This window comes from Notolepis coatsorum (genome assembly GCF_963971535.1).
Source record: "Notolepis coatsorum genome assembly, contig: SCAFFOLD_1004, whole genome shotgun sequence".
NCBI lineage: Eukaryota > Metazoa > Chordata > Actinopteri > Aulopiformes > Paralepididae > Notolepis > Notolepis coatsorum.
Genome location: NW_028170683.1, coordinates 3,306 through 29,013, shown reverse-complemented (window position 1 = coordinate 29,013; position 25,708 = coordinate 3,306). Strand labels below are relative to the sequence as shown.

General features: G+C 41.3%; 1 protein-coding gene across 1 annotated transcript in view; it reads left to right on the top strand.

Annotated features, from left to right (window-relative positions):
- LOC311248469 (ras association domain-containing protein 6-like) overlaps positions 1–24,516 on the top strand; it is a gene marked incomplete at its 3' end in the record, with an annotated part of 28,050 nt that extends 3,534 nt beyond the window's left edge. The window contains exons 2-5 of the mRNA XM_084339345.1: positions 8,967–9,043; positions 10,997–11,075; positions 20,373–20,542; positions 24,422–24,516. Coding sequence (XP_084195471.1) covers positions 8,973–9,043; positions 10,997–11,075; positions 20,373–20,542; positions 24,422–24,516 — 415 coding nt within the window. The remainder of the gene's footprint in view (positions 1–8,966; positions 9,044–10,996; positions 11,076–20,372; positions 20,543–24,421) is intronic.
- Positions 24,517–25,708: the final 1,192 nt, after the last annotated feature.

Below are 25,708 nucleotides of genomic sequence, written 5' to 3'. Positions count from 1 at the left end.
AGAGAGAGAGAGAGAGAGAGAGAGAGAGAGAGAGAGAGAGAGAGAGAGAGAGAGAGAGAGAGAGAGAGAGAGAGAGAGCGAGCTGACAGGCCGAGCTGCAGGTTTCTGCTGACCGTAAGAAGCTAACACACGCTGTGGGTCCAGAGGGCTGAGATCACTGTGGGCTCTGGTGGGTGTGGTCCTGTTATTACAGCCTGAGAATAGGAGCCAGAGAAGAAAGAAAAGTGAAAGACAGGAAGGAGGCAAGAGAGGAGGCAGAGAGCAGAGAGGCAGCCCGTGATGACAGGAGGCTCTCGCACACACAGAACACAACGTGGGCCGAGACCCAGGAGACCCAGGAGACCCAGGAGACCCGGGAGCAAGACCAGAGGCTTGTGTGCCATGTAGAGGACACCTGGTAAGACTCATGACTGCACCAACATTATGGTGTTCGGTTTTGTTAACCCTTTTTACTACCACACTACAGAAGTGTGGTAGTGAAAGGGTTAACCGTCTGTAGTGTGGTAGTGAAAGTGTTAACCTTCTGTAGTGTGGCAGTGAAAGGGTTAACCTTCTGTAGTGTGGTAGTGAAAGGGTTAACCTTCTGTAGTGTGGTAGTGAAAGGGTTAACCTTCTGTAGTGTGGTAGTGAAAGTGTTAACCTTCTGTAGTGTGGCAGTGAAAGGGTTAACCTTCTGTATCGTGGTAGTGAAAGGGTTAACCGTCTGTAGTGTGGTAGTGAAAGGGTTAACCTTCTGTATTGTCACAGTGAAAGGGTTAACCATTTTGGTAGTGTGGTAAGAGTTTTAGATGAGGGGTACTGTAGCTTACAGTGTTGTTGTGCTGTATATTATGTGTATTATGTGTATTATGTGTATTATGTGTATTATGTGTATTATGTGTATTATGTGTATTATGTATCTATGCTGTTTACATCGAGATGTGTGTTTCTATGTTGTTTAAATAGAGATGTGTGTTTCTATGTTGTTTAGAGATGTGTGTTTCTATGTTGTTTGGAGATGTGTGTTTCTATGTTGTTTAAATAGAGATGTGTGTTTCTATGTTGTTTAAATAGAGATGTGTGTTTCTATGTTGTTTAAATAGAGATGTGTGTTTCTATGTTGTTTAGAGATGTGTGTTTCTATGTTGTTTAAATGGAGATGTGTGTTTCTATGTGTTGTTTAAATAGAGATGTGTGTTTCTATGTTGTTTAAATGGAGATGTGTGTTTCTATGTTGTTTAGAGATGTGTGTTTCTATGTTGTTTAAATGGAGATGTGTGTTTCTATGTGTTGTTTAAATAGAGATGTGTGTTTCTATGTTGTTTAAATGGAGATGTGTGTTTCTATGTTGTTTAGAGATGTGTGTTTCTATGTTGTTTAAATAGAGATGTGTGTTTATATGTTGTTTAAATAGAGATGTGTGTTTCTATGTTGTTTAAATAGAGATGTGTGTTTCTATGTTGTTTAAATAGAGATGTGTGTTTCTATGTTGTTTAAATAGAGATGTGTGTTTCTATGTTGTTTAAATGGAGATGTGTGTTTCTATGTTGTTTAAATGGAGATGTGTGTTTCTATGTTGTTTAGAGATGTGTGTTTCTATGTTGTTTAAATGGAGATGTGTGTTTCTATGTTGTTTAGAGATGTGTGTTTCTATGTTGTTTAAATGGAGATGTGTGTTTCTATGTGTTGTTTAAATAGAGATGTGTGTTTCTATGTTGTTTAAATGGAGATGTGTGTTTCTATGTTGTTTAGAGATGTGTGTTTCTATGTTGTTTACATCGAGATGTGTGTTTCTATGTTGTTTAGAGATGTGTGTTTCTATGTTGTTTAAATGGAGATGTGTGTTTCTATGTTGTTTAGAGATGTGTGTTTCTATGTTGTTTAAATGGAGATGTGTGTTTCTATGTGTTGTTTAAATAGAGATGTGTGTTTCTATGTTGTTTAAATGGAGATGTGTGTTTCTATGTTGTTTAGAGATGTGTGTTTCTATGTTGTTTACATCGAGATGTGTGTTTCTATGTTGTTTAGAGATGTGTGTTTCTATGTTGTTTAAATGGAGATGTGTGTTTCTATGTTGTTTAGAGATGTGTGTTTCTATGTTGTTTAAATGGAGATGTGTGTTTCTATGTGTTGTTTAAATAGAGATGTGTGTTTCTATGTTGTTTAAATGGAGATGTGTGTTTCTATGTTGTTTAGAGATGTGTGTTTCTATGTTGTTTACATCGAGATGTGTGTTTCTATGTTGTTTAAATGGAGATGTGTGTTTCTATGTTGTTTAGAGATGTGTGTTTCTATGTTGTTTACATCGAGATGTGTGTTTCTATGTTGTTTAGAGATGTGTGTTTCTATGTTGTTTAAATGGAGATGTGTGTTTCTATGTTGTTTAAATGGAGATGTGTGTTTCTATGCTGTTTACATCGAGATGTGTGTTTCTATGTTGTTTAAATGGAGATGTGTGTTTCTATGCTGTTTAAATGGAGATGTGTGTTTCTATGTTGTTTAGAGATGTGTGTTTCTATGCTGTTTACATCGAGATGTGTGTTTCTATGCTGTTTACATCGAGATGTGTGTTTCTAAGTTGTTTAAATGGAGATGTGTGTTTCTACAGTATGTGTTGTTTGAATGGAGATGTGAGTTTCTAGTCGGTAGTTAAAAACACATCAACACATCATACAAAACACAAAATAACACTCAACACAAAAGTGCATTAATCAGTAGAGCAGCGTGAACTTAAAAACATCATAGACATAATTAACAATATCAATAATAATCAGCACCGACATGTCCTATGTGGCTTCCACCCGACACATTCAGAAATACAAACAGGAAATACACTGAGAAATACAAACAGGAAATACACTGAGAAATACAAACAGGAAATACACTGAGAAATACAAACAGGAAATACACTGAGAAATACAAACAGGAAATACACTGAGAAATACAAACAGGAAATACACTGAGAAATACAAACAGGAAATACACTGAGAAATACAAACAGGAAATACACTGAGAAATACAAACAGGAAATACACTGAGAAATACAAACAGGAAATACACTGAGAAATACAAACAGGAAATACACTGAGAAATACAAACAGGAAATACACTGAGAAATACAAACAGGAAATACACTGAGAAATACAAACAGGAAATACACTGAGAAATACAAACAGGAAATACACTGAGAAATACAAACAGGAAATACACTGAGAAATACAAACAGGAAATACACTGAGAAATACAAACAGGAAATACACTGAGAAATACAAACAGGAAATACACTGAGAAATACAAACAGGAAATACACTGAGAAATACAAACAGGAAATACACTGAGAAATACAAACAGGAAATACACTGAGAAATACAAACAGGAAATACACTGAGAAATACAAACAGGAAATACACTGAGAAATACAAACAGGAAATACACTGAGAAATACAAACAGGAAATACACTCAGAAATACAAACAGGAAATGCACTCAGAAATACAAACAGGAAATGCACTCAGAAATACAAACAGGAAATGCACTCAGAAATACAAACAGGAAATGCACTCAGAAATACAAACAGGAAATACACTCAGAAATACAAACATGAAATACACTCAGAAATACAAACATGAAATACTAGAAATGCACAAAAGAAATACACTCAGAAATTCACCCGGAAATACAAACAGGAAATACAAAAAGGAAATACACTCAGAAATACAAACAGGAAATACACTCATAAATACACCCGGAAATACAAACAGGAAATACACTCAGAAATACACCCGGAAATACAAACAGGAAATACACTCAGAAATACACCCGGAAATACAAACAGGAAATACACTCAGAAATACACTCAGAAATACAAACAGGAAATACACTCAGAAATACAAACAGGAAATACACTCAGAAATACAAACAGGAAATACACTCAGAAATACACCCAGAAATACAAACAGGAAATATACTCAGAAATACACTCAGAAATACAAACAGTGCATGGTTGCCTCCGCCGTCGGTAGGGATGGGAATCGAAAACCGGTTCCCGTTAGGAGCCGGTTCCTAATTGTCAGATTCCTGGAATCGCATGCCTCCGTGACTATCGATTCCTCTTATCGCTGCCAGGTTTTTCTGACAGTTGCGCATTTCAAAACAATAACGTTAGCGCCACGCATGTAGCCATGGCAGACTATTTGATTCCTTAAGGGCTCGAAATTGCCTGGGTTTTGGTCATATGCTCCCGAAATGCTCCCGCTGTTTGACTGTTTCTAAGTGCAGTGATTGAAATCTACTCAAATGCTTTAGAACCGAGTCATTCATTTACTTCGGGGCAACCTAACAGCCGCAGAGCTAACGCTAACTAACCAAGCTCATACAGACACACAGAGAGAGATAACAGCTGACAGCAGGTAGTACAAGTACAAATAAAAAAAAGGGGGTGGGGGCTGTTGTGTAAACCTTGTACTCTTTAGTTCACATATAATAAGAGACAGAGGGTTGACTGTGTGATCACGTTGACTGTTGTTTACTAGTAGGTAAGTCAGGAAGTACCGTGCAACATACAAACATGTCCGTGTAGCAACACGAGCCAGTACCTTACTTACAGGACAGGGGCGACCGGGGAGGGAGGGAGGGAGGGAGGGAGGGAGGGAGGGAGGGAGGGAGGGAGGTGTGTGTTTGTGTGTGTGTGTGTGTGTGTGTGTGTGTGTGTGTGTGTGTGTGTGTGTGTGCGTGCGTGCGTGCGTGTGTGTGTGTGTGTGTGTGTGTGTGTGTGTGTGTGTGCGTGTGTGTGTGTGTGTGTGTGTGCGTGTGTGTGTGTGTGTGTGTGTGTGTGTGTGTGCGTGTGTGTGTGTGTGTGTGTGTGTGCGCTGGTCTTCTGAAATACCAGAGACAGAGAAGTCAGAGGAATAACGACCTGTTGAATGCAACTACGGTTCAATAGATTAAATTAGTTTAAGATATTGAACTGTAGTTACATTCAACAGGTCGTTATTCAATAGATTAAAGTAGTTTAAGAATAAAAAAATTCAAAAAATAAAAAACATTTTAAATAAAGAGAATCTCAAATACATTATTTTATTTAAGTGTAGGCTATAGTAAAAAAAATGTACAGTGTTTGTATTTTTCTGACATGGGGGCTCAACAATAAATGACAATCAGAAATGTCATGTTGCATGTTGTTATTCTAACCAGCTTAGTTCTGTTGCATTTCCAATGTATTTATTTAAATTATAAATTTATCAGGGATCGATAAGGGAATCGATAAAGAATCGGATCGATAAGCAGAATCGATAATGGAATCGTATCGATAAAATCTTATCAATTCCCATCCCTAGCCGTCGGTGTGTGAATGTGTGAGTGAACGGGTGAATGTGAGGAACAAAATTGTAAAGAGCTTTGGATAAAAACACTATAAATACACCATTTTCCATTTACCATTCATAGTTAAAAACAGATGGACTACTTTCTGGTCGATGTATCACTATATTCACACTCCGAGTGGTTTGGGCTGACTTTACAAACGCCTCGGTTCTTTGCCTCGAGTAAAACAGCTCCGTTCAAACATCCACCCTCTCCTCCCTCCATTATCCTGGTAGTCGTTTTCAACAGAAGCGTTGTTTATTTGACCTGACCCTTACCTTACCCCCACGCCTAACCCCAACCGAAAATAGAGAGGGAGAAACGTTTTTGTCATCACCGGTTCTCAAAGATAGTAATTTATTTTTATTTGTGGCTTGGCCAACAAGGGATATAACCACATGGCGCACATCCGTGCAGGGGATGAGGGAGCGGATGAGGGAGCCGGTAGGCAGATGAGAGATCCCAGATGGGATGTGTTTTTATATGGTCCACATATCTGCAGGCAGAAACTATACGTTTCTTATGAAACCTTCTGAAGGCAGACACTATAAGTTTCTTATGAAACCTTCTGAAGGCAGACACTATAAGTTTCTTATGAAACCTTCTGAAGGCAGAAACTATAAGTTTCTTATGAAACCTTCTGAAGGCAGACACTATAAGTTTGTTATGAAACCTTCTGAAGGCAGACACTATAAGTTTCTTATGAAACCTTCTGAAGGCAGACACTATAAGTTTCTTATGAAACCTTCTGAAGGCAGACACTATAAGTTTGTTATGAAACCTTCTGAAGGCAGAAACGGTAGGTTACGCTCAGCCAATACTAGTATAACTAGGTTATCTACATAACCTACCGTTATACGCCGCATTCGCTATCGCGTCCCGCTCTGAGCCTTATGAGATATGGGGAAGAGCGGACGCGAAGCCCGACAAATGTACCCCCTGAGGACCCGTAAGCCCACATCAAGGGGTGTGGGGAGCCCTGTCACCCCATCCTCCCTAACGAAGGGGGGGCGCAGTCAACTCCACCTGAAATGCGAACAAGAGGGAAACTAGAACCCCTTGAACACACCATACAGGCGGAACCACGTGTGACTCAACACACTGTGGCCCATACCCATACACCCCTGCTACCCAACCAAAGGAAGGGAAGCAGGAAAGGCCACAGACCCCAGAACCGCCTGGGAGACAGAACCCCCGGTCATGTCCATGAGGTAAAACCTAACAAAGGGGCCCAGGGAGGACCACGAAGCCGCAGCACAGATGTCCTCCACCGAGGCCCCACCCAGGAGGGCGGCAGAGGCAGCCACCCCACGAGTGGAGTGCGCCCTGACGCCCCCAGGGGGATCCTGCCCAGCCAACGTGTAGCAGAGGGCAATACCCTCGCACAACCAATAGGCCAGACGCCGCTTCGACAGTGCCTTACCAGCATGAGCCCCACCGTAACAGACAAAAAGCTGATCGGTAACCCTGAAGCCCTGAGTACGGTTGAGGTAAAACCCCAAAGCACGGACTGGACATGACAGGTGAAGGCCCGCATCCAACTCACTAGCGTGAGGAGGAGGACGAAAAGCCTGAACCACAATATCCCGGGAGCGGAAGGAACTCCGGATATTCTTAGGCACGAAAGCAGGATTAGGTCGCAGAGTGGCACCGCAATCGGTCCGAAAAGACAGGCACTCTGGACGTACCGAGAGAGCACAGAGCTCACCTACGCGTTTAGCGGAAGTGACAGCCAGTAGGAACGCGGTCTTGAAGGTTCGCGGCCCGCAGCCAAAGGAGAACGCTCAGAGCCCCGCTTCTGAGGGTAACAGAAAGCGGACCGAACGGGGAGCGGGCTGCTTGCGGCAAAATGACGACGGGTTGGTATACCAAACCCGAAATCACCCAAAATGGCCGATCCCTCGGCCGCCAAGGCTGTCGGCCTCGCGATACCCTGTTGACACTCCAACCAGGGCACCACTGGCGGGGGAAACATGGCCGCCTGTCGAGGATCTCGCCACAGTCGTTGACGAGACCGTGCTCCCACCTCTGGCTGCACAGCGTGAGACGGTGTAGGACCCCGATCAATAACCGCCTGCGCCTCCACAGAACGCCCAAAAAGACTATCTGTGGAAAAAGGAGTCATGAGGAGAGAAAACCTATCCTCTTCCCCAAGAGGAGACTGCTCCAACCAAGCATGCCTAACAACTAAAGTTGATAGCATCCGAATCCTCCCCGCAGTTATAGCTTGCGACTGAGTCAAGATCTCTATAACACCACAAACATGAATCACGTTTACAATGTCGGTCTGACCCAAAGACCCACAACCCGACGCCATCTTGGATAGGAAAGTAGCCAGCTGAGCCACAACACTGGCCGCCGCTAAATGCCATCCTGCAGCAGTATACCACTCATTCGTCCATACTGCCACCCTCCGAGCCGATATGTTATCAAGCATCGGCCGGGCGGAACGCCGTTCATCCCCGCCTGGGCACAGGAAAAAAGCTACCTGGCTGCTCAGCCAAGGTACCCCCGGCCTGCACCCCGTTGTCAGCCCCTTCACCCGTAAAAAAGGTAAATAAAGCTCAGCAAACCCCCCCACATCCACCACCGACTGACCTTCATCAATGAAGCTGGCAAGAGGAGGGAAAAGCGGAAACCCGCGGCGGGGATTACTAGACATTCCAGCGTCAACATCAGTGTTAGCAGAAAAAACAGTAGTAGCATTAGCGTTAACAGCATGTTCCAGGATCGCCAAGACATCGCCCACGACAGTGGAACGATCGCCAAGCCGCCCCGGCCCCGGTGCTGAAACATACTCCACAGCACGACCAACACCGACATCGATGCCTACTGACACAGACCTCACCTTTGTACAAGCCGACCCGTTAGCCAAACCTTGTACGCTGCCCCTCGGTCCGTCGCCGTCAGCCGAGGAACCACCAGCATAGGTCTGCGTCGTCGAGACAAGCTCCGGAGAATCCAGGGAAACACAATCCTCCGGTAAGCCCTCAACATTACGAATCTTCTTTAATCTTTTCATCCTACTAGTTATCGTACGGTGCACGCATCCAAGTACGCTGGGATGAAAATAGAGGAAGGATGTGTGGTGACTAGAGTCACTGCTATATGGGCGGTGCCACCATGGGGGCGGAGCCCCATACAGGTGTGGTGCATGTATTTTTTGTTTGTGGGTGATACAATAGGTATCATAGGAGATAGTATATCTCATAAGGCTCAGAGCGGGACGCGATAGCGAATACGGCGTATAACTATAAGTTTGTTATGAAACCTTCTGAAGGCAGACACTATACGTTTCTTATGAAACCTTCTGAAGGCAGAAACTATATGTTTGTTATGAAACCTTCTGAAGGCAGACACTATAAGTTTGTTATGAAACCTTCTGAAGGCAGAAACTATAAGTTTCTTATGAAACCTTCTGAAGGCAGACACTATAAGTTTCTTATGAAACCTTCTGAAGGCAGACACTATAAGTTTCTTATGAAACCTTCTGAAGGCAGACACTATAAGTTTCTTATGAAACCTTCTGAAGGCAGACACGATAGCCTACTATACTGTACATAGTAATACTACTCTGTATGGGATAAAGGGATATCATGTTTTCACCCTGTGTGTCTCTCTATCCAGTTGTAGATGTTATCAGAGATGAATCCATCAGCTCTTCACTCCGTGGTCCATGCAGGAGATGGCAGAACTCTGTCCAGGTACAGTAGCAGTTCATTCTCCTTCTCCTTCTTCTTCTCCTTCTCCTTCTCCTTCTTCTCGTTTTTTTCTTCTTCTTTTTCTTCTTTTTCATCTTCTTCTCCTTCTTCTCCCTATTCTGTTTCCCCTTCTCTTCCTTCTTTTTTTTCATTTGTTTCTTCTTCTTCTTCTTCTTCTTCTTCTTCTTCTTCTTCTTCTTCTTCTTCTTCTTCTTCTTCTTCTTCTTCTTCTTCTTCTTCTTCTTCTTCTTCTTCTTCTTCTTCTTCTTCTTCTTCTTCTTCTTCTCTTCCTCCTCCTCCTTCTTCTTCTCCTTCTTCTTCTTCTTCTCCTTCTTCTTCTCCTTCTCCTTCTTCTTCTTCTTCTCCTTCTTCTTCTCCTTCTTCTTCTCCTTCTTCTTCTTCGTCTTCTTCTTCTTCTTCTTCTTCTTCTTCTTCTTCTTCTTCTTCTTCTTCTTCTTCTTCTTCTTCTTCTTTTCCCTTTGTCTAACCTGTATTTTAGAATATTTGTGACCATCATTTAACCACAAAGGTCAATTAAGAATAAATGTTTGACATATTTAAAATGTTGCCAGAGTCTTAAGGTGACATATCAGTGATAGATTAAAACTCAATCAAGACGGGAGATATGTCAACAAAGTCCCTGACAGATAAGAACAGTAAAGTGCAGGATACCAGCAGAGTGTCTCTACCATGTTGTTGCATGGGCTCACTTTGCAATGGGGTTTGACTCTATTGGAACGTGTCCGTCAACAAGCACCTATCTTACGTGGCCGTGCATCAACCTTTAAATTGTATCACTTATCTATTCTCTTTGGTTTAATCTTGTGTTGTGTTGTAACAGGACAGTTATTTATAGGCCACTCAGATTCACAATTAGCTGACTTACTGTTAGAGCACAGGTCGATATACAAATAGTTTCATTGTCTTCAGAATGTCCCCATTTACTTCTGCTTAGTATGCTTACTGTACCATGACAATAAGTGACTTCTGTTACTACCTGTATGCTTAGCATGACGTTAAGTGACTTCTGCTAGTGTGCTTAGCATGACGATAAGTGACTTCTGTTACTACCTGTATGCTTAGCATGACGTTAAGTGACTTCTGCTAGTGTGCTTAGCATGACGTTAAGTGACTTCTGCTAGTGTGCTTAGCATGACGTTAAGTGACTTCTGCTAGTGTGCTTAGCGTGACGATAAGTACATGTTGGGTGGACTGAAAGGACTCACAGTTTTAGCAAACTAGATGGGCTTCTTAAATTTTTTTAAAAAGACTGTCCCTTTGTTGTGTATCATGTTTTTTTAAGCAATTACTCAAATATAAGGTTCTACATAAATATGAAACCTCATTATTATCCTAGTTATATTTGATCTATAACATAGCTGTGTTCAAATAGTGACAAAGGGGAAAAGAAAAAAGAAAAAGAAAAACATATATATATACAAAAGTATAAAAAAAATACATAAATAAATGTGTGAATGAATGAATGAATGAATGAATGAATGAATGAATGAATGAATGAATGAATGAATGAATGAATGAATGGATGAATGAATGAATGAATGAATGAATGAATGAATGAATGAATGAATTAAAACTTTATTTAACAGATTGCAGAATGGGTACAATACAGTACGGTTCAATACACACATTTGTTAAGGGGATGCAGACCAGAGAAAGACTTTCGTCTTGTTTACATCAGGGTCCCCCATTTTCAATTCATAGTGTATACGTTTTGTACATAAAACTATGAAACGTTTGTAACCTTTCCTAAATGATATACTGAATTATGTTTCTTTTTTGTATTTTTTTGTGTGTAAATAGTGTAATGTAAAAAGGGTAGGCAATTATAAGCCTCGGCTTCAGCCTACACTTTTTTTGGAAGTGCTACTACTATGCTTTGTTATACAAAAAAAAGACAGAAATAAAATCCTTCATTCATTCATTCATGTATTCCAGGGGTGAGTTCCTGTCCCTGCTGAATAACTACAACTGTTTCCTGAAAGACCAAACTCAGCTCCACCTCAGTTACTACCAGGTATATATCTTAATACTACACCTCACTACAGGTATATATCTTTAATACTACACCTCACTACCAGGTATATATATTTAATACTACACCTCACCAACTACCAGGTATATATATTTAATACTACACCTCACCAACTACCAGGTATATATCTTTAATACTACACCTCACTACAGGTATATATATTTAATACTACACCTCACTACCAGGTATATATATTTAATACTACACCTCACCAACTACCAGGTATATATCTTTAATACTACACCTCACTACAGGTATATATATTTAATACTACACCTCACTACAGGTATATATATTTAATACTACACCTCACTACCAGGTATATATCTTTAATACTACACCTCACTACAGGTATATATATTTAATACTACACCTCACTACCAGGTATATATCTTTAATACTACACCTCACTACCAGGTATATATCTTTAATACTACACCTCACTACAGGTATATATCTTTAATACTACACCTCACTACCATGTATATATCTTTAATACTACACCTCACTACCAGGTATATATCTTTAATACTACACCTTACTCACTACCAGGTATATATATTTAATACTACACCTTACTCACTACCAGGTATATATATTTAATACTACACCTCAGAACCAGGTATATATCTTTAATACTACACCTCACTACAGGTATATATCTTTAATACTACACCTTACTCACTACCAGGTATATATATGTAATACTACACCTCACTACCAGGTATATATCTTTAATACTACACATCACTACCAGGTATATATCTTTAATACTACACCTCACTACAGGTATATATCTTTAATACTACACCTCACTACCAGGTATATATATATAATACTACACCTCACTCCCAGGTATATATATTTAATACTACACCTCACTACCAGGTATATATATTTAATACTACACCTCACTACAGGTATATATATTTAATACAACACCTCACTACAGGTATATATATTTAATACTACACCTCACTACCAGGTATATATATTTAATACTACACCTCACTAACTACCAGGTATATATATTTAATACTACACATCACTACCAGGTATATATATTTAATACTACACATCACTACCAGGTATATATATTTAATACTACACCTCACTACAGGTATATATATTTAATACTACACCTCACTAACTACCAGGTATATATCTTTAATACTACACCTCACTACAGGTATGTATATTTAATACTACACCTCACTACAGGTATATATATTTAATACTACACCTCACTACCAGGTATATATATTTAATACTACACCTCACTACCAGGTATATATATTTAATACTACACCTCACTAACTACCAGGTATATATATTTAATACTACACCTCACTACAGGTATATATATTTAATACTACACCTCACTAACTACCAGGTATATATCTTTAATACTACACCTCACTACAGGTATATATATTTAATACTACACCTCACTACAGGTATATATATTTAATACTACACCTCACTACAGGTATATATCTTTAATACTACACCTCACTACCAGGTATATATATTTAATACTACACCTCACTACCAGGTATATATATTTAATACTACACCTCACTACCAGGTATATATCTTTAATACTACACCTCACTACAGGTATATATCTTTAATACTACACCTCACTACAGGTATATATCTTTAATACTACACCTCACTACCAGGTATATATCTTTAATACTACACCTCACTACAGGTATATATCTTTAATACTACACCTCACTACAGGTATATATCTTTAATACTACACCTCACTACCAGGTATATATCTTAAATACCACACCTCACTACATGTATATATATTTAATACTACACCTCACTATCTACCAGGTATATATCTTTAATACTACACCTCACTACAGGTATATATATTTAATACTACACCTCACTACAGGTATATATCTTTAATACTACACCTCACTACAGGTATATATCTTTAATACTACACCTCACTAACTACCATGTATATATATTTAATAATACACCTCACTACCAGGTATATATATTTAATACTACACCTCACTACCAGGTATATATCTTTAATACTACACCTCACTACCAGGTATATATATTTAATACTACACCTCACTAACTACCATGAATATATATTTAATACTACACCTCACTACAGGTATATATCTTTAATACTACACCTCACTACAGGTATATATATTTAATACTACACCTCACTACCAGGTATATATCTTTAATACTACACCTCACTACAGGTATATATCTTTAATACTACACCTCACTACCAGGTATATATATATTTAATACTACACCTCACTACAGGTATATATCTTTAATACTACACCTCACTACCAGGTATATATATTTAATACTACACCTCACTACCAGGTATATATATTTAATACTACACCTCACTAACTACCAGGTATATATATTTAATACTACACCTCACTACAGGTATATATATTTAATACTACACCTCACTAAATACCAGGTATATATATTTAATACTACACCTCACTACAGGTATATATATTTAATACTACACCTCACTACCAGGTATATATATATATATAATACTACACCTCACTACAGGTATATTTAATACTACACCTCACTACCAGGTATATATATATATATAATACTACACCTCACTACAGGTATATATCTTTAATACTACACCTCACTACAGGTATATATATTTAATACTACACCTCACTAAATACCAGGTATATATCTTTAATACTACACCTCACTACCAGGTATATATATTTAATACTACACCTCACTAACTACCAGGTATATATCTTTAATACTACACCTCACTACAGGTATACATATTTAATACTACACCTCACTACAGGTATATATCTTTAATACTACACCTCACTACAGGTATATATATTTAATACTACACCTCACTACCAGGTATATATCTTTAATACTACACCTCACTACAGGTATATATCTTTAATACTACACATCACTACCAGGTATATATCTTTAATACTACACCTCACTACAGGTATATATCTTTAATACTACACCTCACTACAGGTATATATCTTTAATACTACACCTCACTACAGGTATATATCTTTAATACTACACCTCACTACCAGGTATATATATTTAATACTACACCTCACTACCAGGTATATATATTTAATACTACACCTTACTACAGGTATATATCTTTAATACTACACCTCACTAACTACCAGGTATATATATTTAATACTACACCTCACTACCAGGTATATATCTTTAATACTACACCTCACTAACTACCAGGTATATATATTTAATACTACACCTCACTACCAGGTATATATCTTTAATACTACACCTCACTACAGGTATATATATGTAATACTACACCTCACTACCAGGTATATATATTTAATACTACACCTCACTAACTACCAGGTATATATCTTTAATACTACACCTCACTACAGGTATATATCTTTAATACTACACCTCACTACCAGGTATATATCTTTAATACTACACCTCACTACCAGGTATATATATTTAATACTACACATCACTACCAGGTATATATCTTTAATACTACACCTCACTACAGGTATATATATGTAATACTACACCTTACTCACTACCAGGTATATATATTTAATACTACACCTCACTCACTACCAGGTATATATCTTTAATACTACACCTCACTACAGGTATACATATTTAATACTACACCTCACTACAGGTATATATCTTTAATACTACACCTCACTACAGGTATATATATTTAATACTACACCTCACTACCAGGTATATATCTTTAATACTACACCTCACTACAGGTATATATCTTTAATACTACACATCACTACCAGGTATATATCTTTAATACTACACCTCACTACAGGTATATATCTTTAATACTACACCTCACTACAGGTATATATCTTTAATACTACACCTCACTACAGGTATATATCTTTAATACTACACCTCACTACCAGGTATATATATTTAATACTACACCTCACTACCAGGTATATATATTTAATACTACACCTTACTACAGGTATATATCTTTAATACTACACCTCACTTACTACCAGGTATATATATTTAATACTACACCTCACTACCAGGTATATATCTTTAATACTACACCTCACTAACTACCAGGTATATATATTTAATACTACACCTCACTACCAGGTATATATCTTTAATACTACACCTCACTACAGGTATATATATGTAATACTACACCTCACTACCAGGTATATATATTTAATACTACACCTCACTAACTACCAGGTATATATCTTTAATACTACACCTCACTACAGGTATATATCTTTAATACTACACCTCACTACCAGGTATATATCTTTAATACTACACCTCACTACCAGGTATATATATTTAATACTACACATCACTACCAGGTATATATATTTAATACTACACCTCACTACAGGTATATATATTTAATACTACACCTTACTCACTACCAGGTATATATATTTAATACTACACCTCACTCACTACCAGGTATATATATTTAATACTACACCTCACTACCAGGTATATATATTTAATACTACACCTCACTACAGGTATATACCTTTAATACTACACCTCACTACAGGTATATATCTTTAATACTACACCTTACTACCAGGTATATATCTTTAATAATACACCTCACTACCAGGTATATATCTTTAATACTACACCTCACTACCAGGTATATATATTTAATACTACACCTCACTAACTACCAGGTATATATCTTTAATACTACACCTCACTACCAGGTATATATCTTTAATACTACACCTCACTACAGGTATATATCTTTAATACTACACCTCACTACCAGGTATATATCTTTAATACTACACCTCACTACAGGTATATCACAATCTGCTCCTCCAGAACTGACTCTACCCATCCACGACAGTTTGCTAGTAACCCGGCTAATCTCTCCTACCCTCCTACAGCCACTAATACACCTGTCACAGTACGGGGAGGCTTATGGAATTGTCAATCAGCAGTCAAGAAAGCTGACTTCATTACTGCCTACGCCCATAGTCTAAATCTGCAGCTCCTGGCTCTAACTGAGACCTGGATAACCCCCAATAACTCATCAACACCTGCAGCATTATCTACAAACTATAACTTCACTCACACACCTCGACCTTCCAGACGGGGTGGAGGCACTGCCCTCATGACATCTCCTTCATGGGCTACAAACGTAACACCACTCCCAGAACTGTCACTCTCCTCTCTCGAATATCATGCAGTATCTGTCTCTAATCCTTTCAATCTCACCATTGTTACACTCTACCGCCCTCCAGGTCCGCTCGATCACTTCACAGATGAGCTGGACATGCTTCTTAGCTCCTTACCGGAAGATGGTACCCCTCTCCTTCTACTGGGCGACTTCAACCTGCCTGACTCATCTCAGTCAGTCATAGTAGTCTCCCTCCTACAATCGTTTGACCTGACTCCCACTGCCATGCCTCCCACCCACAAAGCAGGCAACTCCTCACTCAACTCGGGGGTGGTCCCCACCTCCCTAAAACAAGCCAGAGTCACGCCGCTCATAAAAAAACCAACCCTGAACCCTACTGTCATAGGCAACTACCGTCCTGTCTCTCTTCTCTCCTTCCTTTCTAAAACACTTGAACGTGCTGTATCCAACCAACTTACTACTTATCTCTTACAGAATGACCTCCTAGACCCTAATCAGTCAGGCTTCAGGACTGGTCACTCCACAGAGACAGCCCTCATTGCGGTCACAGAGGCACTTCACTTAGCAAAAGCGAAAGGCCTCTCCTCTGTCCTGATTCTCCTAGATCTATCTGCAGCCTTCGACACAGTCAACCACCAGATCCTCCTTGCGGCCCTCGCAGGAATGGGAGTGGCTGGCTCTGCGCTGACATGGCTGTCATCATACCTCAATGACCGCTCCTACCAAGTGTCATGGAGAGGGACCCTGTCGGCCACCCGCCCCCTGCGGACGGGTGTCCCCCAGGGCTCGGTTTTAGGACCCCTTCTCTTCTCCCTCTACACTAAATCACTGGGTAACATTATCACGTCTCATGGCTTCTCCTACCATTGTTATGCCGACGATACTCAACTCTTCCTCTCCTTCCCTCCCTCAGATATCCACGTCTCTGTGCGGATCTCGGCCTGTCTGTCCGACATCTCAGCCTGGATGACGTCCAACCACCTCAAACTGAACCTAAGCAAAACAGAATTGCTCCACCTGCCGGCCAAATCCTCCCCCCTAACCGACCTTTCAATCACAGTCGAGAATGCAGCGGTGACTGCGTCCCCGACCGCCAAGAACCTTGGTGTTGTCCTCGACGACCAGTTGAACTTCTCTGCTCACATCGCAGCGACGACCAGAACCTGCCGATTCCTCCTGAGCAACGTCAGAAGGATACGCCCCTTCCTGACAAAAGAAGCCACCCAACTCCTCGTCCAATCAACAGTCATCTCCCGCCTCGACTACTGCAATGCACTGCTCGCTGGCCTCCCGGCCACTGCCACTAAGCCTCTTCAACTCATTCAGAACGCAGCAGCCCGCCTGATCTCAAACCTACCGAAGTCGGCCCATGTCACCCCACTTCTTAGGGACCTGCACTGGCTCCCCATTGCTGCACGAATCCGCTTCAAGGCCCTCGACCTAGCATACCGTGCGGCAAAGGGAACCGCTCCCGCCTACCTCCGGTCAATGGTCTCTAACTACACACCCTCAAGACCCCTACGCTCTGCATCTTCTGGCCGCCTCAGACCTACTCCTATCCAAGCTCCGGGAGGGTCATCAAAGAGAAGTCGCCTATTCTCAGTCCTTGCCCCACAATGGTGGAATGAACTACCCACCCCAGTTAGGACAGCCGAATCACGTCCAATCTTTCGCCGTCGACTAAAGACGCACTTCTTCAACCATTATCTGAATTAAAAAAAAAAAAAAAAATCTAACCCTAACTAACCGTACTGTCATGCACTTGTCCTAATAAACTAACCTACACTGTAGCACTCAACACTTTGATGAACATTGTTGCTCAGCTGATAGAGTTGTGCCCTTCCTGATGGCTTGTCGTACAGAACTTGTAAGTCGCTTTGGATAAAAGCGTCAGCTAAATGACTAAATGTAAATGTAATGTAATGTAGGTATATATCTTTAATACTACACCTCACTACCAGGTATATATATTTAATACTACACCTCACTACAGGTATATATCTTTAATACTACACCTCACTACCAGGTATATATCTTTAATACTACACCTCACTACCAGGTATATCAAGTCAAGTCAAGTCAAGAGTTTTAATTGTCACGGCATACAAGTATACAATGAAATGCGGGTGGTCTTGCCCGCAACGATGTGCAATACAGTGGTACAACATATAATAGAATCCAATAAAAAACAACATTGTGCAATAAACAGGTAACAGGTAACATGGTGTGACATCTCGGTATATGTACATAGTTATTTACAGAGCATATAGGACATGCTAGGTAGCTTTGGTAGTGCAATACACTGTTCCTGTTATTCTAATTTAAAGTGGCCTTTCCTTTTGGCCATAAGTGTGCGTGTGTGCGTCATGAGTGTGTGCCCGCTCATGTTAAAGTGTTAAGTGGCTGCTAGTGTGTGAGCGTGCACAGCGTGCGTGTCGTGTGTGTGTTCATGTGTGCTTGTGTGTGGATAGTTCAGTGTTCTGTGGCACTCAATGTTCATTGTTCAGGGCTCTGATGGCCTGGGGGAAGAAGCTGAGCCTAAGCCGCTCTGTCCTAGTAGCTGGGGTTCGCAGGCGTCTGCCTGACCTCAGCAGCTGGAACAGGCTGTTATTGGGGTGGTGAGGGTCTTTCATTATCCTGCAGGCTCTGGATTTGCACCTCTTGTTGTATAGAACCTGCAGGGGAGGTAGTGCAATACCCGTGGTACGCTCGGCTGAGCGCACCACTCTCTGTAGGGCCTTCTTGTCCTGTGCCGTGCTGTTTCCATACCAGGCAGTGATGTTTCCGGTCAAGATGCTCTCTACAGCTCCTGAGTAGAAGGACTGGAGTATCTTCCCCGATACTCTGAACTTCCTTAACTGTCTCAGGTGGTAGAGGCGCTGTTTCGCCTTCTTTACTACTGTGTCTATGTGTGTTGACCATGTCAGATCCTCTGAGATGTGGACCCCCAGGTACTTAAAGCTGCTCACCCTGTCCACGGTAGCCCCGTTAATCATCAGTGGTGTGTGTGTCTCCTGCTGTCCTCTCCTATAATACTATAATATATATCTTTAATACTACACCTCACTACCAGGTATATATCTTTAATACTACACCTCACTACCAGGTATATATATTTAATACTACACCTCACTACCAGGTATATATATTTAATACTACACCTCACTACAGGTATATATATTTAATACTACACCTCACTAACTACACCAGGTAAACTGTATATCCTTAGCATGTTGTTTACTAATAAAGGGTAGATATTGTTTTCTTAGTGGTGGTTAGCTGGTTAGACATGATGTGTGTGTGCGTGTGTATGTGTGTGTGTGTGTTTATAGAGTTGTATTATTCATTTGATACTTAAGGAGCTTCTTTTTGTTTAAAATTTATATATATATTTTTTTATTATAATCCACTATGTCTCGTTATTATGCAATGCACAGTCTGGGGGGGGGGCACAGGGGCAGGATTTCACTGCACTACTTGCACAATTGTATGTGACAAATAAACCTTTAACCTTTAACACTATGTGTGTGTGCGTGTGTGTCTGTGTGTGTATGTGTCTGTGTGTATTTCGTTAAGGGTGCATTTGAAACTTACACAAATATCATCCTGTTAAATGTTACATTTTATTGCTAGACCCTATAAAAATTGTGTAAGATTTATACACAGTACATCCATAAGGCGCGCGCTCTCTCTCTCTCTCTCTCTCTCTCTCTCTCTCTCTCTCTCTCTCTCTCTCTCTCTCTCTCTCTCTCTCTCTCTCTCTCTCTCTCTCTCTCTCTCTATCCCTTTAATCAATGTTATTGATTCTCTCTCTCTCCTCTCTCTCCTCCTCTCTCCCTCTCTCCCTCTCTCCCTCTCTCTCCTCTCTCTCCTCTCTCTCCCTCTCTCCCTCCCTCCCTCTCTCCCTCCCTCCCTCTCTCTCTCTCTCTCTCTCTCTCTCTCTCTCTCTCTCTCTCTCTCTCTCTCTCTCTCTCTCTCTCTCTCTCTCTCTCTCTCTCTCTCTCTCTCTCTCTCTCTCTCTCTCTCTCTCTCTCTCTCTCTGACAGAGTGAAGGGGAGGAGCTGGTGGTGGAGGGCTTCCTGAATATCTCCTGGGGGGTGGGATGGCCCATCAGGCTCAAGATACAGGACGACAGACAGATGCTCCCATTGGCCGGACTTCCGTCACCTGACCCCATGGGCCCAATCAGTCCTGTCAGTCCTGTCGGAGGCAAGAGGTTGCTTTCCACTTTTATACCACATGTATCCCAACAGCAGACTGCCAGAGGTCATAGGTCAAACGGCCGCAGAGTAGCAGATAAAACAGTGGAAACGTAAAGAAAATAGCAGTGATCTGAATCATGCGGTTTTTTCCCACAAGCTTGAGATATTCTTACACTCTGTCATCCGAGTTGTAGGTTTTGGCGGCACTTCTGAGCGTCCTGCGCTCTCCCTCCGAGTCCCGAGTCCCGGGGCCGAACATGGACTCACGGCACATCAATCTCCGGAGCTTTTCTCTCGCTCTGTATATACAGGGAGGTGTAGTGGTTACGTCAGTGTTGTTTCCCACGCGGTCCACCCCACTTGAAATGGCAATGTATTCTCAATGGACACATTTCTAAATCGTCTCCCCTTGTGCTGTCCTAACGATGAGGGAGCTCACTGGGCTTAGGGAGAGGAAAAGATACATCATGTTTAAAGCCATATCATTTTAACTGTTTACTATTTTTAAAACATTTTTTTACCCATGTTTAACATTCATAGCCTATTCTCAAGATATCTGTAAAAAATTACACATATTTTCGAATTTTAACCACTTAAATTAGTGTTTGTTTGATACCACGTCAGTTTTTATTGAAAAAATATGTCTTTTCATCGAAAAAGACGGATACTTGTTTGTTTTGACCATATTTTTAATATTTATTTTTGATAAAGACCAATTAGGAATATCTCGACGAATTACCTCTGAATATGAATCAAAAGAAATATTAAAGATTCGCTCATTAGTTCGACCACAAACGCAGTTGAGGCGAAACTTTACCAAGTGGGCAACTGCGAATTGCGTTTCAAAAGAAACGACTACATGTTGTTTTTGACCATATTTCTAATATTTATTTTTGATAAATACCAATTAGGAATATCTCGACGAATTACCCCTGAATACGAATCAAAAAAAATATTAAAGATTCGCTCATTAGTTCGACCACAAACGGCGTTGATGCGAAGGTTCTGTCTTGAAAATTCACTCGCTTCCCGAGTCACCCCCCCCCCCACCACAACAGAGTTTCTCATCGAAAAAGACGGATGAATGTTTGTTTTGACCATATTTCTAATATTTATTTTTGATAAAGACCAATTAGGAATATCTCGACGAATTACCTCTGAATATGAATCAAAAAAAATATTAAAGATTCGCTCATTAGTTCGACCACAAACGCAGTTGAGGCGAAACTTTACCAAGTGGGCAACTGCGAATTGCGTTTCAAAAGAAACGACTACATGTTGTTTTTGACCATATTTCTAATATTTATTTTTGATAAATACCAATTAGGAATATCTCGACGAATTACCCCTGAATACGAATCAAAAAAAATATTAAAGATTCGCTCATTAGTTCGACCACAAACGCAGTTGAGGCGAACGTTACGAAGCGCTCAGCGGTTCGAAATGTTGTTTGACCATATTTCTAATATTTATTTTTGATAAATACCAATTAGGAATATCTCGACGAATTACCTCTGAATATGAATCAAAAAAAATATTAAAGATTCGCTCATTAGTTCGACCACAAACGCAGTTGAGGCGAAACTTTACCAAGTGGGCCACTGACCTGCATTATCCTCCGGGCGCTCGATGTACTGCCCCGGCCAGAATATTCGGCTCGGCTCGCTGGTGAAACAAGGACCAGAGGTGATCCGCGCAGTACACTTCCTCGTTGGCGCGTGCCGCCTATGGGGGTCCTGTTTTTTCGGCGTGTGGCGCGCTGCAGACTGCGCGGTCCGGTCGCCTCTGGTTCTGTCTTGAAAATCCACTCGCCGCCCCCCCCCCCCCCCACCACAAAACCTGTGTGCCGAGTTTCAAGCACTATCAGCCCGCCACAGTCTATTCACCTCCCCTGACTTGTGGCAAAGTTATCTGTGGAGCAATGACGCCACCATGAGTTTTACATCGGTAACAGCACACCCCAGCAATTGCAGGGTCCTTGTCTCGTGGAATATTCAAAGCATGGCAAGATATAGAGAGAATTGAACGAATAAGAGCAGATTTAAAAATGCTTAAAAATGCCGTTTTAACGTTGGAGTGGATGAGAGTAGAAATAGTAACTAGGGGTGAAGAAGGCACTAAATCTGTCTCTCCTATTTCTAGAGTGTTTCATGTTCTAAGCTTTTCACACAATGAACATATATGTAAAATTAAGATATTTACCCAATTTCATGAAATAATAATAAACACAGACACCGCTGTGCTCACACACACACTCAAAATATTTCAAAAAAGTAGAAAAAGCGACTAGGGGTGCACAAGGGTTAAATGAAGCATGAACATTGTACACGGTGTACCTTTCTGTGTGTATTCAGCCACAATCAACATGAAAAAAATCACAATTAATTGTAAAAGTAGCATCTTTTTTAACGACAAATTAAACAACCTTTTAACTAACTTTATTTCAACCAAAATTGCTTAAACAATAATGTTAGTGATAGAAGGGAACTCATTTTGTGCAAAAATGGAAAGCTTGCTAATGTTCATGTGGCAGAATTATAGCTGATAGCTGATAATCCATTTTCCCAATGATACGGGTGGAGCGCACGGGACACTAAAGTGACGGCAGACTACTCCTCCCTATATATAAAATGGTTGTAAACAGGGCCGGCTATAGCTATGGCCAGGGGTGGGCTTAGCCCTACCGAATGTGAGTCTTGCCCACCCGTTTGAAAGTCGAAGACAAATTTAAATAAATGTGGTCAGCCAATGGAAAAACAGCGCTAGCGGTAGGATTGGGTCGGGCAGCAGCCTACAGCCCGCCTCCAAAGTGTCTCTTCTCCGAGGGCGGGGCTAGTCCGACTCCGGAGAAGACATTAAGCACATGTCTCATAATGTTGGCGTGTTCCTTTAATGACCACACCATAGTAAACAGGCATGAAGCAGTCTTCTTACCTGCAAAACTACAAGCCAGATAACCTGTTTGTTAGGAACCACAGGTCGAAAGTCACACGAACTCTCTTTAAATTTAAAGTGGTATTTTGACACACGTGAACAACCTGACTGGCGTTCCCTGCGCTGCGGACGTCTTCAACTGTGTTCCATCTGCTTTCCATCATTGTCCTTAATTCATTGTGTTGCATGCGAAGACACTGTAACCCTACTATAATGTATTGATACTGTGTGTACACATCCAGGGGCGGAGCGTCCTCTAGGCGACATAGGCGGTTGCCTAGAGCGCCTCCCAGAGGGGGGCGCCAAAAACTGTGCAGAGCCAAAAAAAAACTATTTATATATATATATATATCTTTTTTTTTACTGAACACCTTTTTTTTGCACCCCCCTCTATATCTGCAACCAATAATTTGACATAGCTACGTTTGTTTATTTGTTTTAATTCTTTAGTGTGCACTTTACATTTATTCTCACCTCTTGATCTTGTTTGTAATAAATAAAGGTGCAGTACTCTACTGTATAACTGTTAAGATGTTTTGATCTTTTTTGGGATGGGGGGGGGGGGGGGGGGGGGGGGCGCACAGTGGTGAAGCTTGCCTAGGAGCGCCAAATGTGCTAGGTCCGGTCCTGCACGCACATCTGCCATAGAGTTGTATGCTTAACCCGTTAACTGCCACACGACAGCCGGTTAACCCTTTCACTGTGACAATACAGAAGGTTAGCCCTTTACTATCACACAACCGACGGCGATGCTCCATCATTAGCATCATTAGCTCCGTGGATGCGGAGCTAATGATGCTAATGATGGAGCATCGCCGTCGGTTGTGTGATAGTAAAGGGTTAACCTTCTGTTGTGTGGCAGTGAACAAAAAAAGATAAATATTCGGATCAGAGGGACCTCCACATCCTACTCTAAATGAAGCCTGTGGTGGGTCTTCCCAACACGTGTGTCTCTGCAGGGGGATGACTCGGTGGGGGGAGTACGTCGACCTTCACCAGATAGACGAGATGAGGGAGATACTGCAGGACACAGGAGACAACGGCTACACACCAGGTTGGTTTTCCATTTAAATCTGTGGGATAAAGCCTCTGTCTCCTCTGTGTCTCCTCTGTATCCTCTCTGTCTCCTCTCTGTCTCCTCTATGTCTCCTCTGTCTCCTCTGTCTCCTCTCTGTCTCCTCTGTCTCTCTGTCTCCTCTGTCTCCTCTCTGTCTCCTCTGTCTCTCTGTCTCATCTGTCTCCTCTCTGTCTCCTCTGTGTCTCCTATGTGTCTCCTCTGTGTCTCCTCTCTGTCTCCTCTCTGTCTCCTCTCTGTCTCCTCTGTCTCCTCTCTGTCTCCTCTCTCTCCTCTGTCTCCTCTCTGTCTCCTCTGTGTCTCCTCTGTGTCTCCTCTCTGTCTCCTCTCTGTCTCCTCTGTCTCCTCTGTCTCCTCTCTGTCTCCTCTCTGTCTCCTCTGTCTCCTCTGTCTCCCCTCTGTCTCCTCTGTCTCCTCTGTCTCCTTTGTCTCCTCTGTCTCCTTTGTCTCCTCTGTCTCCTCTGTGTCTCTTCTGTCTCTTCTGTCTCCTCTGTCTCCTCTGTGTCTCCTCTGTCTCCTCTGTCTCCTCCTGTCTCCTCTGTCTCCTCTGTCTCCTCTGTCTCTCTGTCTCCTCTGTCTCCTCTGTCTCCTCTGTGTCTCCTCTGTCTCCTCTCTGTCTCCTCTCTGTCTCCTCTATGTCTCCTCTGTCTCCTCTGTCTCCTCTCTGTCTCCTCTGTCTCTCTGTCTCCTCTGTCTCCTCTGTGTCTCCTATGTGTCTCCTCTGTGTCTCCTCTCTGTCTCCTCTCTGTCTCCTCTCTGTCTCCTCTCTCTCCTCTGTCTCCTCTCTGTCTCCTCTGTGTCTCCTCTGTGTCTCCTCTCTGTCTCCTCTGTCTCCTCTGTGTCTCCTCTCTGTCTCCTCTCTGTCTCCTCTCTGTCTCTCCTCTGTCTCCTCTCTGTCTCCTCTGTGTCTCCTCTCTGTCTCCTCTCTGTCTCCTCTGTCTCCTCTGTGTCTCCTCTCTGTCTCCTCTCTGTCTCCTCTGTCTCCTCTGTCTCCCCTCTGTCTCCTCTGTCTCCTCTGTCTCCTTTGTCTCCTCTGTCTCCTTTGTCTCCTCTGTCTCCTCTGTGTCTCTTCTGTCTCTTCTGTCTCCTCTGTCTCCTCTCTGTCTCCTCTGTCTCCTCTGTCTCCTCTGTCTCCTCTGTCTCCTCCTGTCTCCTCTGTCTCCTCTGTCTC